Source organism: Panthera uncia, chromosome D4 (genome assembly GCF_023721935.1).
Source record: "Panthera uncia isolate 11264 chromosome D4, Puncia_PCG_1.0, whole genome shotgun sequence".
In the NCBI taxonomy this organism is placed as follows: domain Eukaryota; kingdom Metazoa; phylum Chordata; class Mammalia; order Carnivora; family Felidae; genus Panthera; species Panthera uncia.
Window position 1 is genome coordinate 77,973,614 of NC_064807.1, and position 12,260 is coordinate 77,985,873.

Below are 12,260 nucleotides of genomic sequence, written 5' to 3' on the forward strand. Positions count from 1 at the left end.
ATTTAATAGGTATAAAATTTTGATTGTGGAAACCACGATTTTAAAGAAATAAAAAATACAAACAGATGAAACCAACCCTGAAGTGATTTATAAAGTACCTCCACTAAATCACCACAAAAGGGAATTAGCCCAAGGGAAAAGTAATACATTTGCTTCTAACTCTACTCAAGCTCCCAGTCACTGAGAAAATCAAAGGAAATGGGAAATGGACATTAGCATTTATAAAATGCTCGTCAATATGGTCAGAGATATGGGCATATCCAAGTCTTTTTGTAGTATATTAAAAAGATATTTAACAAATGACACCACTGAAGTCCTGGGTGAGTTTATAAATTATAACCAAAAAAACACATTTTGCTAACAAAATCACTCCTTAAATGAGCATACAACTTAAGTTTGCTTACCACTATTTGAAATGCCAACACCTTGAATTTCCCAGGTAGTTAGAGAATCAGGTAGCACAAACTGCAATTGGCTTCTGAAAATTAATGTGTTAATATTCAAATACAGTGAAACATTGAGTAGCCCAATTTGCCCCCATTCACTAAACAGAATGTTTGCTGCCTACTACTTTAGAAGAAAGAAAAAATTCACAATAAAGCAAAATGACGTCAGGTGTTAAGGAAAAATCAAACCAGAAAAATATATTCATTAAGTCTCCTACTTGTTGCTTGTTTTTAAATATTTCACTTGTATGAGAATTCAAATTCAGAAAGATGCCTTTGAAACACCGCAAACTCAAAACATACAGAAAAAATATTTCTCGTGTGCTATGTTCTAAAATAGGGCAGAAAGGTAATGCATCTTAACGGTGCTCATAACAAAGTCAACAAAACTAAGAATTTCTTTTTTTAATATATATTTAGGGAGAGAGGGCGGGGTGGGGGGTTTAGAGAGAACCCCAAACAGGCTCTGCTGTGTCAACATGGAGCTAGACTAGGGCCCCATCCTGAACCGTGCGTGACCTGAGCTGAACTCAAGAGTCAGATGCCCAACCGACTGAGCCACCCAGGGGCCCCCATAATGAAAAAATTCTGGTTAAGATTAAGCTTATACATTTATTTCTTTGATCCAACAAACAGCTGTTGTCCACCAACCTTGAGTCAGGCATAGCACTAAATACTGAATATGCAGCACTTACGAGATAAAAACCTATTCTCAAGTAGTTTATAGTCTAGTAGAAGAGACAGTTAAGTAAATACATTGTAGTTCATTGTAATAACTGTACCAATAAATCATCTAAAAAGTTCAGAGCCAGTGTGCATTGATTCAACAGATTTATTTGAGTGCCTCTAACAAGCTGGACCCTATGCCAGGTCTGGAATATAAAAGAGTAATCTGAATTTAGTCTTTGCCCTGAAAGAATCCTTCTCATGTGGGAGACAGCAGGTAAACAGGCCATTATAACACTGTATGATATAGGCAACAGGGTTGACTGGGAGGGGTAATTACCCCAGTCACTGATAGGGTGGGGGAGAGTGGTGGGAAGGCTTACCAGAGGAAGTGCTAGCCCCGGGGGAATGTCAGCTGAAATGGGTGACACTGTGGAGGAAAACTTAGAGGAGACGAGGGTAGAGACGAGGAGACCCATTTTAAGACTGATGCCAGTGTTGGGCCTTGGGGCTTGAAAAGTCGATGCTTGGAGCCCCCAAGGGACAGTGATGCTCAGGGACTCAGCACTGTTCATCACTGTTTCCAGTGCCTGGGATAGAGTAGGCATTCCCTAAGAGTGTGTTGAAAAACAAGAAGAGAATCTTTCTTCTTATTAATCAGTATTTATTTTCTAATACAGATATTTCAGGATGAAAATGCCTGCTTAATTCTCTCTCTGCCTCTCCTCTGTTCTCTCTCTCTCTCTCTGTCACAAAAATAAATAAATATAAATAAATAAATAAATAAATAAATAAATAAATAAATAAATAAAATGGGGCACCTGGGTGGCTCAGTTAGTTAAGCATCTGACTCTTGATTTCAGCTCAGGTCCTGATCTCAGGGTTTGTGAGTTTGAGCCCCGTGTCAGGCTCTGCACTGTCAGCATGGAGCCTGCTTGGGATTCTCTCTCTCCTTCACTATCTGTCTCTTCCCTGCTCTCTCCCCGCCCCCCCCCCCCCAAAAAAAAAAGAAGAGGGAGAAGAAGAAGAAAAAGAAGAAAGAAAGAACAGAAAAGAAAAGACAAGACAAGATGATGGCTGCTCACTGCAGCATATAGCACACATTTGAGCAAAGGCTTACTGAAGCGGGATGAAATTAAATAGAATAGTACCCTTCCTTACCAAGAGTTAATTTTGTCCTGGAAGTAATGACTAGAGCAAAGAACACATTATAAAAAAAAATAAAAAAAAAAAAAAAAAGGTAAAGCAAATAAAACAAAATTTAACCAAATGGTAATATTGCCTTAACTCTTAAATAAACTATTGGGAAATGGGTAGTTTCCAGATTTATGGCCATAATATTTGCATTTTCCCACATTTTTCAGAGGAAAGTCAAAGAAGTATAATACCTTCTGGGGACATGATGAACTTCCCATAACCAGCTTTCTGGAAAATAGCTCCTTATTTCTGGCTTGCTCACTGGTAACAGGGTCTTTATATCTGGGGGGAAAAAGTATATGTGATTATGAAAAAACAACACGCATTTTATTTAGAGCCAAATTTTAAAACGTGGACAGACATTAATCTATAACTTAAATATTTTCTGAAAGGTCAATGAAACATTTTGTTCAGTGATTTTCAAATAGAGCTTTATTAATTTTTTTTAATGCTTATTTATTTTTGAGAGAGAGAGAGAGAGAGAGACAGAAAGCAAGCGGGGAAGGGACAGAGAAAGAGGGAGACACAGAATCTGAAGCAGGCCCCAGGCTCTGAGCTGTCAGCCCAGAGCCCAACACAGGGCTTGAACCCACAAACCGTGAGATCATGACCTGAGCCAGTCAGACGCTTAACCAAGTGAGCCACCCAGGTGCCCCCCAAAATAGAACTTTATTTATTTTTTAATAAAGTTCATTCATTCATTTTGAGAAAGAGAGGGTGCAAGCAGGGTAGGCGCAGAGAGAGAGAGGAGAGAGAGAATCCCAAGCAGGCTCTGCACTCTCAGCACAGAGCCCAATGCAAGGCTTGAACGCATGAACCGTGAGATCGTCACCTGAGCTGAAGTTGGACGTTTAATGGGCTGAGCCATCCGGGCGCCCCACAAAATAGAACTTTAAAGGTCTTGGAATTTCTCCACTAATAGTACTGAGAGAACAAATAAAGCACAAAAATATCTTCAATGATTTGTTTCTTAAATTGCTAAATGTTTAGTGTTCCTGAGATTATAGAAGATACTCATCAATCTATAAAGTTATTTGCATTTTTTCTATTACAGTAATTGTGTTTATATTATAAAATAAAGAAGGTTTACCTAAGGGAAATTTATTTCTACTTCCCTTAATAAAATGGACAGAATTTCTGCTTCTGTCCAAGATGCACTGATAAGAGTTACTCTTTTGCCTTAAAAAAAAAAAATCAAGAAAGAAAAAAACCCCAGGAACTAAAAACACCAGGCACGTTATATAAAACAACAGTTTTCAGACATTAGAGCATAAGTGACCCAGGGCCATGATTCCTGAGAGAAGGGACACTGGTTTGTTGAACCCTGAAATTGTCCAGGTTTACTGTCTGCAGGCAGTTTTCAGGCTGCAGAACAGGGAAAGAAACCCATGTAGACCTTTGCAGAGTTGCAAAACCCGTAGGAGTTTTGGGAGGCCAACCTGTCTAGAATGAGGGGCAGAGCGGAGCACCAGAGAGGTGGGGTGGATTGGGGGCAATAGCAGAAACTCAGTTCCATGCAGTGGAAGCCAAACCAGATGATTATAGTTGAAAAACCGGACAATGAAAAATATATGTACTAGGTGGCTTGTGAAAATGCTCCTTGAAATAAGCAAACATCTGAAAACAACCTAAATATATCTAATAACATGGTTTTTAAGAAATGACCACAAAAATTTACGTTTGCAGAAATATATCCATTCGGATGGACGCTGTTTAAGACACACTGTTAAGAGAAACAGATTCTGAAAACAGGAGCTGTCATTCTGCTTTTGTTCCTTTTGTTTTGATTAGATATAGATGCAATGAAAGTCCTGAAAGTTCTGGAAACATATCAATGAGAGTTTTCTAAATCCTGAAAATATATTTTATTGAAATGGAAGATTTAATCTTTTGTGTAAGTACACTTAACCTCATGCTAGGTTTAGAAATTGTTTGCTATATTTGGTCAACATAGGCATCAACAAAATTTTTAATGGTTGTAATATCACAGAACCCTAGAATTCTAGAACTCAAAGGCATGTTGGAGATCATCTAAGCCTACACTTCTTGCTTTAAAAATGAGGAGGTTGAGGCTCAGAGGAGATACATAATGATTCAAGTTTATAGAAAGAGCTGGCCTTACACTTGCCCTTGGGTCTTGACTGTGGCCCCATGCGCTCTGTTCTCTACTACATATGCCTCCTTTGATTCCCCAAAACAATAACTGATTTTCTTCTAATGGGCATTTTTTTTCCTAATTTCAATTAAAAATTTTGTTCTTTTTTTATGTTTATTTATTTTTGAGAGAGAGGGAGAGAGAGAGAGAGCATGAGCAGGGGAGGGGCAGAGAGAGAGAGAGAGAGAGAGAGAGAGAGAGCATGAGCAGGGGAGGGGTTAGAGAGAGAGGGAGACCCAGAATCTGAAACACGCTCCAGGCTCCCAGATGTCAGCACAGAGCCCAACGTGGGGCTCAAACTCATGAACTGTGAGATAGTGACTTGAGCCAAAGTTGGCCGCTTAACTGACTGAGCCACCCAGGAGCCCCAGTCTAATTTCAATTTTAAATAGAACATGAAAACTGTCCTTTTTTAGCAGAACAGGATCACACAAAATTCCCCATACTGAGCAGAATTCTGATAGAAAATGTCAAACTCACGCAGCCTTCCCAGCCGGATGTTTTTACTAAGATCCTCATCACGGTGCTGCTTTGCTATAAGACAACATTCCTTGAAGATCCTGATGCATCTGGGACCTAGCGTAATGCGGGCAGCACGCTGCTCACAGTCCTCATCGTCGTTACGGTAGGCTCCGTCGAGGCAACATTTCTTGAATAGTGTGTATTTGTATTTAGCAACTGAAATAGTAATGATGCAAATGTCCTTGATTATGCACAGAGTCGTAGCACCCCAGGTTCAGAAAGGATCCTGAGGGGTCCTTGGGTCTACGGCCACATGACCCTGCCCCCATCCCCGGACCCGTAGCAACAGCCAAGGCTAGGTGAGTGACCCCCCCACACTCAGCTGGGTACTCCAGGAATGGGGAGAATGTGGTCTCACAAGGCAGATCATTCTCATTCATATTAAATGTTTAAAGAGCTTCTTGCAATTAAGCTAAATACTGACTTTTGACACTGGCACCTTGGGTTCAGCACCCTTTGAGTGAAATAAGTTAATGGAGAAGCCTTCAAATATTTGAAGATGGCTATCAGCACTGTATAAGTGCTTCCTTCTTTAAGCCACATATCCTGCTTTTTAAAACTTTTCTTATAGGATGTGGTTTGTGGAACTCCACTGGTGGCATCGTAAGAGCTAATATTTAAAAAAATATTTTTAACGAATATAAATTTGAATGTATAAAAATGAATATGAATAAAAAATTTTTAATGTTTATTTATTTTTGAGAGAGACAGAGCATGAGGTGGGGGGGGTGGCAGTGCAGAGGGAGAGGGAGACACAGAATCTGAAGCAGGCTCCAGGCTCTGAGCTGTCAGCATAGAGCTCGCCTTGGGGCTTGAACTCACCAACCATGAGATCATGACCTGAGCCGAAGTTGGACACTTAGCCAACTGAGCCACACAGGCATCCCAATAAGTGCTCATATTTTATCATAAGTGCCCAAACTACTCAGTGTCTTTCATATTGTTAGAACTTAGAACTAGGGTTGGAATTAAAATAACTCCTATATAGATGGAAGGAATTCTTATCTTACTCTAAGCATGATTATTAGTTGAACTCTGGCCACCGACTTTCAGTTCAACATTCTTCCTCTTTTAATATCACCAGTGATCATATTTCCATTTAAATAATTGTTCAAAAATAATTTCTGTTAGACTGATTTCCCAAAGAATAATCCAAAATACTATCAGCTGTTAAATACACGGAATAGAAGAAATAGGTTTCTAGGTACACTCCAAAGTTAATCGAATCATGATTTTGGTCAGAAGAAAATGGAAGAATATAATTTTAATTGCCAAATGAAGTCTATGCAGAGGAAATATTTGTAACAAGTAAAAAGTTAACCTTTTAACTTTAGAGATAGAAATAATACTTATTTTCCTCAGACTGAGGTTATGCCAAATGAAGTTGTAGAGTTATTTGGATTAATATTTCTGAGAGAGGTAAGCTAAGACATCTGTACATATCTTTCTTTTCATCCATTCCATTTGGATTAGGAATAATTAGATAATGGTTCATTCTCTCCAGCTTTTGAATAATAGGATCATAACCTTTTTATAATTGCATCAAACTTTTAGAGTACCTTTCTCCTCTATTTTCTTTTTCAGCATTCTCTTTGGCCTGAGAATTTCTTTGCAGGGCTTATCTGTTAAAGGAAGAAGGAGAAGGAGAAGGAGAAGGAGAAGGAGAAGGAGAAGGAGGAGAAGGAGGAGAAGAAGGAGGAGAAGGAGAAGGAGAAGGAGAAGGAGAAGGAGAAGAAGAAAAAGAACAAGAAGAGGAAAAAGAAGAAGAAGAAGAAGAAGAAGAAGAAGAAGAAGAAGAAGAAGAAGAAGGAGAAGAAGACAAGAAGAAGAAGAAGAAGAAGAAGAAGAAGAAGACAAGAAGAAGAAGACAAGAAGACAAGAAGAAGAAGAAGAAGAAGAAGAAAAGAAGAAAAGAAGAAGAAGAAGAGAAGAAGAAGAAGAAGAAGAAGAAGAAGAAGAAGAAGAAGAAGGGGAGGAGGAAGAAGAAGAAGGAAAAGGAGAAGGAGGAGGAGAAGGAGGAGGGGAAGAAGAAGAAGGAAAAAAAGAGTTAAAATGACAAAAAAGAAAATTCCATGAAATTATTTAAGTACTTAAAACATTCATAAGTCATTCATGTATTCCACAAATTCTGAGAGCCTGTGTTTGACTAGGCACCATGCACAACACATCTTAACATTTATCTTACCTTAGAGGAGCTCATGATCTAGTGTCCTCTAGTTTGACTTGTTTGATCCAAGTTTGGCTTTGAATCCTGCAACCTCTTTGACCCACTGATTACAGAGAAATATCTAAGCATTTAAAGTGAGCAAAGTTTTTGTTGGGTATGCTACTTTTATCATTTGCTCTTTGTGCTCTGTTATTATGAATAACAGGTCAAATATAATTATGAACAGTTTTATAGCCACAGAAAGAATATGATTAAGATGTGGTCCTTGTCCTTCAAGAGCTCACAGTGCATTGGCTGAGGCAAAATACATAACGAAATGGAAGAATATTCAGTGATGCCCTGCTACTGTGTTACTTATAAATAGAGCTAGTCGCCACAGTATTCTCTCTGTGAAAGGAGGAGGGAATGATCAATTCTGTATGGGGAAGAAACCTTATTGAGGAGGGGATTCTTTTATCGGCTTCTCCAGGCTAATACAAGGGAAAGCAGTCCTGATGGGGAAAGGCCTAAAGGTATAAAATAAAATAGCAGAGAGCCACCCCTAGAACTACACTTGGGTCTGCACAGCCTAAACCTCAGGTAAGATAGAGCAAGACAAAAGATAACTGGAGAGAGCTGGGGAGAAGACTGTGGAAGATCCCTGAGGACTACACTAAAGATTTTGTACTTTATCTTGATGGCCAGTAAAACATTTTGTACTGGGGCGTTACGTAGTCATGTCTCTCTAAGATGAGCATAGAGAATTTGTGGAAGACAATTACAAAAACGGTATCAATGTAAATTGATCAATGTAAATTTCAGTAATCATTTTGAAGAATAAACCAAAAAAAAAAAAAAAGCTGAACATTTTACCATCTTCTCGGGTGTCATCTACATTTGCGTTGGTGAGAAAGAGGAGTCCAGCCAGATGGAATACATCTGCATTGTTGCGGCCACCACCTGCCCCACAGCCCAGGTCGCTCGTCTCTAAGACTTGAAATACCTGTCCAGAGGTGGTTAGCTAATTTAATAATTCTTAGGAATTAACTCAAGGCAAAATGTGGAGTCTACTTAGATGTATAAATTATTTCCCCGAAGAATTACAGGTACTGGTTGTCACATGGGTAGAACAAATCAGGCCATCGTTCATCTGTCAAACGGCCAAAGACCAGATTTCCCAACTTCATTATTTTAGTGTGTCCTTTTATATTTATAAATACACACACATTCAATATTAAAACAAGAACTAAGTTTTACACTTTGGTGAGAAGATTCTTAGGAACTAACCCATGGTGTGTTGGACATAGAACGAATGCTGTGGTCAATATAAGATCCAAACAAACAAACAAATAAATAAATGCATGAATGACTAAATTAACAGACAAATTAATTTTTAAGTTGCTAAAAAGAAATGAGCACAACCTCTTATGTTTAGAGGAAGAAGGCTCTAGGTTCTAAGTGGGTGAGAACTTGTTTGGGGAAGCTTATTCCAGTTTTAATTTTGATCCCAAATGTTGTTGTTTTTTTTTTCTTTTCTGAATGGTTTTAACTGTATAGTTATCTTTCTTTTTTGTTCAAAGAAATTCAAGCCTACAAAACAGTTAGCAGGGCATAGGGGAGATAAATGGGAACTTAGGGGAAGTGAATAATTCTCACATTCTTTTGTTCCAGATTTTAATGAGAGTAAAAAAGAAAACAAAAAACAGAAAAGTCTCCATAGGCTGCCTATCCAGTCTTCCATTATGCTGCCACTTTATAAAGCCCCCCGCCCCCAGGTTCAATCTCAAAATCGTCCAAATTGATGGCACTTTTGTCCCAGGAATATAATTGCCATTATGGTCATATGCTACACTTGGAAAAACAAAAAAGGATGAATCAATGTTTTAGAGACTAACATGAGGATAGCTTACCTTCCTAAGAGCCATTGTTTTGAGTATATTTACAGAAGAGCAGATCCAGTCTTCCCTAATTCTTCCCCACAACCTACCCTTGGGGCCACACTTTGTGAAGCATTATACAGAGCCACCCCAAGACCCAGCAACCAAAGCCATGCACCACTTAACTCTTTCCAGAGGTTTCTTGGCTCTTCTCTGGACTCCATATATAGCACTGTCCACTGCTGATAAAGCCACCCAGGAATTTGACTCAGTTGCCATATTAAGAGATACATGTTGGCTTGGAGAATATGACGCATCTGCACTTGGAGACAGATGAACCTAAAAGATCATTTGAAAAAGAAAAGACAAGGTTATTTGCATGAGACAAAACTTCACAAATAGTTATATTTATAGTCTCCTTTATTCAGAAGAAAATTTGATTGTGACTCATAATTTGTGGCTTACCTGGAGCTGATTGCCACACTTTTCTTCGATATTTAACCAGACTGAATCAGACACCAACTCTGCTGTCTGCTCTCCTGTGACGATGTAATAGACCAGGAGACGGGCTGAAGGAACCATGTTTTGTGTCACTGGAATGTTTATGTTTTGATAGGATAAATCTGGAAGTTTCTCTCTTGTGCCAAAGTGGACAATTTTGCCCTTAGATAAAATCTAAAAATAAACAGCAGTAGTGACCATGTTAAAAAACAAAAGTTTTGCTTTCAGTATGGAGCTTGGAGATGGAGTAGAAAGTATGTTAAAGAGAAAGAAAGGTTCCTGGTTAACAGGAACCAGGAAAGGTCAGGAACCTTTCCGTTTACTTAATTCTTTTCTTTCTCACAAGTCAGTTGGATAGGAATATTACGCCCACTGTGTAGATTGATAAAGGGACTGGGGCTTGGGAATTAACTAAATGTCATACTGATTTTAGCTCAAAATCACATAACTAGGAAATCAGAGAGCTAAGAGTTGATCCCAAATCTATTTAAAGTCATCATGCTGTCACTAAAATCTCTTTTGTTTTATTGATTAAAACAAAATAGATGATGAATAGAGTGCATCTTATTTGGGAATTAAGGTTTTTTTTTAATTAAAAATTTTTTTCTTTTAATGTTTATTTATTTTTGGGAAAAAGAGAGAGACAGTGCAAGTAGGGGAGGGGCAAAGAGAGGGAGGGAGACAGAATTTGAAACAGGCACCAGGCTCTGAGCTATCAACACAGAGCCTGATGCTGGGCTGGAACTCGGGAACGGTGAGATCATGACCTAGGCCGAAGTTGGATGCTTAACCAACTGAGCCACTCAGGCGCCCTTTTTTAAAAATTTTTTAATGTTATTTATTTTTGAGAGAGAGAGAGACAGAGTACAAGCAGTGGAGGGGCAGAGAGAGAGGGAAACACAGAATCCCAAGCAGACTCCAAGCTCTGAGCTGTCAGCACAGAGCCTGATGTGGGGTCCGAACCCATAAGCCGTGAGATCATGACCTGAGCCAAAGTCGAAGCCTTAATCAACTGAGCCACCCAGGCACCCCTGGGAATTAAGTTTTAAAGCCAGAGATTTGGTTCTGTATTGGAGACATATGGTTAAAAAACAAGTTACAAACCACATGAACCCAAAATGTCCTCAAACTTAAATTGTCCTCAAACTTAAATAGACTGCATATGTGGTTTTGGTACATAGTTCCTAAACAGGTCCCATAATTCTTCATCCATCAATATGATCTGTGTTCCTCATTTATTTTTTTAAACTTCTTTCTCAAAAATGTTGAAAAAGCTATCACCACCTGTTTGGCCTGGCCACTGGAATAATTCATTCCATTTCTTTGGCAATGTCAGGAAGCCCTTAAGATTTCCCCCACCTTCTGTCCTAGGTTTCACCTATAGGCTTGATTGGCCACCTTTGTTTAATATAAGGGATGTAATAGGGATGTTGCTAAAGGGTAGAATTGGGGTAGATATCATATGACTCAACTCTTAAGAGCAGGATTTGAGTCTCCCTTTTATGCCAGTGAAATGCACATATTTGAAATAGGTTTAGGCCTGTAATCTTTGGCCATGAAATAGAGCAGAGGTAATGTGAAAATTTAATCAGTCTCTGTGGAGTAATCAGGCTCTCTTAGGCGAAGGGCGTATCAGATAAGGAGTCAGAGGTTCCCAGTTCAAATAAAAAAAATATTCCTCTTCCAAGCTGAGTGACCATGGTGAGCGTTTTAACCTCTCTGTTCCTCAGTTTCCTCCTCTGGGAAATGGTCATGAAAATCATGACCCATCTCAAAGGTTTTAGAAAACACTTATTATCAAATTGAATTATGTCCTTGAAAGTACCTTGTAAAAACAAATATAAGGGGTCATTCTAATGTTCCTCTGTAAGCAAAGAGAAATGTTCAAGGTGGGGGAATAGATAGTTTTAAATCTATCATTCCTGTACTTACCAAGTAATTATAGTGAGTTATTTTGTTAATATATGGACTTCTGGGGGTAACAATAATATTCAGATATTCTCCCACAAGCAGAGGTTTATAGTTTCCAGTCCAGTCAATATAAAGGTAACTTTGGCTGAGCGATGAATACGCTATTGCTTGGTAAACTTTGCCAGCTTGATTTTCTTCCGGAAGAGCTGGGTCATCAGTCTTGACCTGAAAAGGGAAATTTCAAAAAAGACATGTGGACTGTGATGAAATATTTTTTATGAAACATACCTTGTAAATTTCTTTCTTTGCTTTATAAATTTCTAACTTTCACAACACCAGATGCTAAAGAGGAAAAAAAAAACAAACCTCCACTACTCCAATGTTTGTACAGCTGTGATATCAAGTAACTTTACAAAGACTATGGACAATAATTGGAATAATATGGGGTTATGAGCTATGGTGGGAAAGTCTGGTGAAGAGGAGAGGCAAAGATGCTTCTGGAACAAATATTGGCACCTTTCCTGAAATGTCATGGAAAGTTGGGGACTCCTCTTCCCATGGGTTAGCAGGGATTGGGGGTAAGAGAAGGGTGGTAAGAGGAGGCCTTGAGGACTGGGGACAGGAGTGAACATCGCACAGACTTTCTGGTCCAGTTTCATTGTAAAGGAGCAGCACGGAAGTGTACTTACAAATATGGAATGGGGCAGAAATGATATCATGGCTAATAACCCCTTTGATAGCAAAGGGGTTATTAGCTCACACTCTGGAGTGAGCTATGCATTGGTTTGCATCCCAGAGCCACCATTTATTAGCTCTGGATAAGTTAATCACAAGAGAGG

At 38.9% G+C, this 12,260-nt stretch overlaps 1 protein-coding gene across 2 annotated transcripts in view; it reads right to left on the reverse strand.

Moving 5' to 3' along the window:
- C5 (complement C5) overlaps positions 1–12,260 on the reverse strand; it is an 88,324-nt gene that overhangs the window by 46,528 nt on the left and 29,536 nt on the right. For both annotated transcript variants that reach the window (XM_049628082.1, XM_049628091.1), the window contains exons 12-19: positions 11,443–11,646; positions 9,475–9,684; positions 9,196–9,348; positions 8,006–8,135; positions 6,546–6,608; positions 4,945–5,142; positions 2,501–2,591; positions 405–478 (exon numbers count right to left, since the gene is read on the reverse strand). In XM_049628082.1, coding sequence (XP_049484039.1) covers positions 405–478; positions 2,501–2,591; positions 4,945–5,142; positions 6,546–6,608; positions 8,006–8,135; positions 9,196–9,348; positions 9,475–9,684; positions 11,443–11,646 — 1,123 coding nt within the window. The remainder of the gene's footprint in view (positions 1–404; positions 479–2,500; positions 2,592–4,944; positions 5,143–6,545; positions 6,609–8,005; positions 8,136–9,195; positions 9,349–9,474; positions 9,685–11,442; positions 11,647–12,260) is intronic.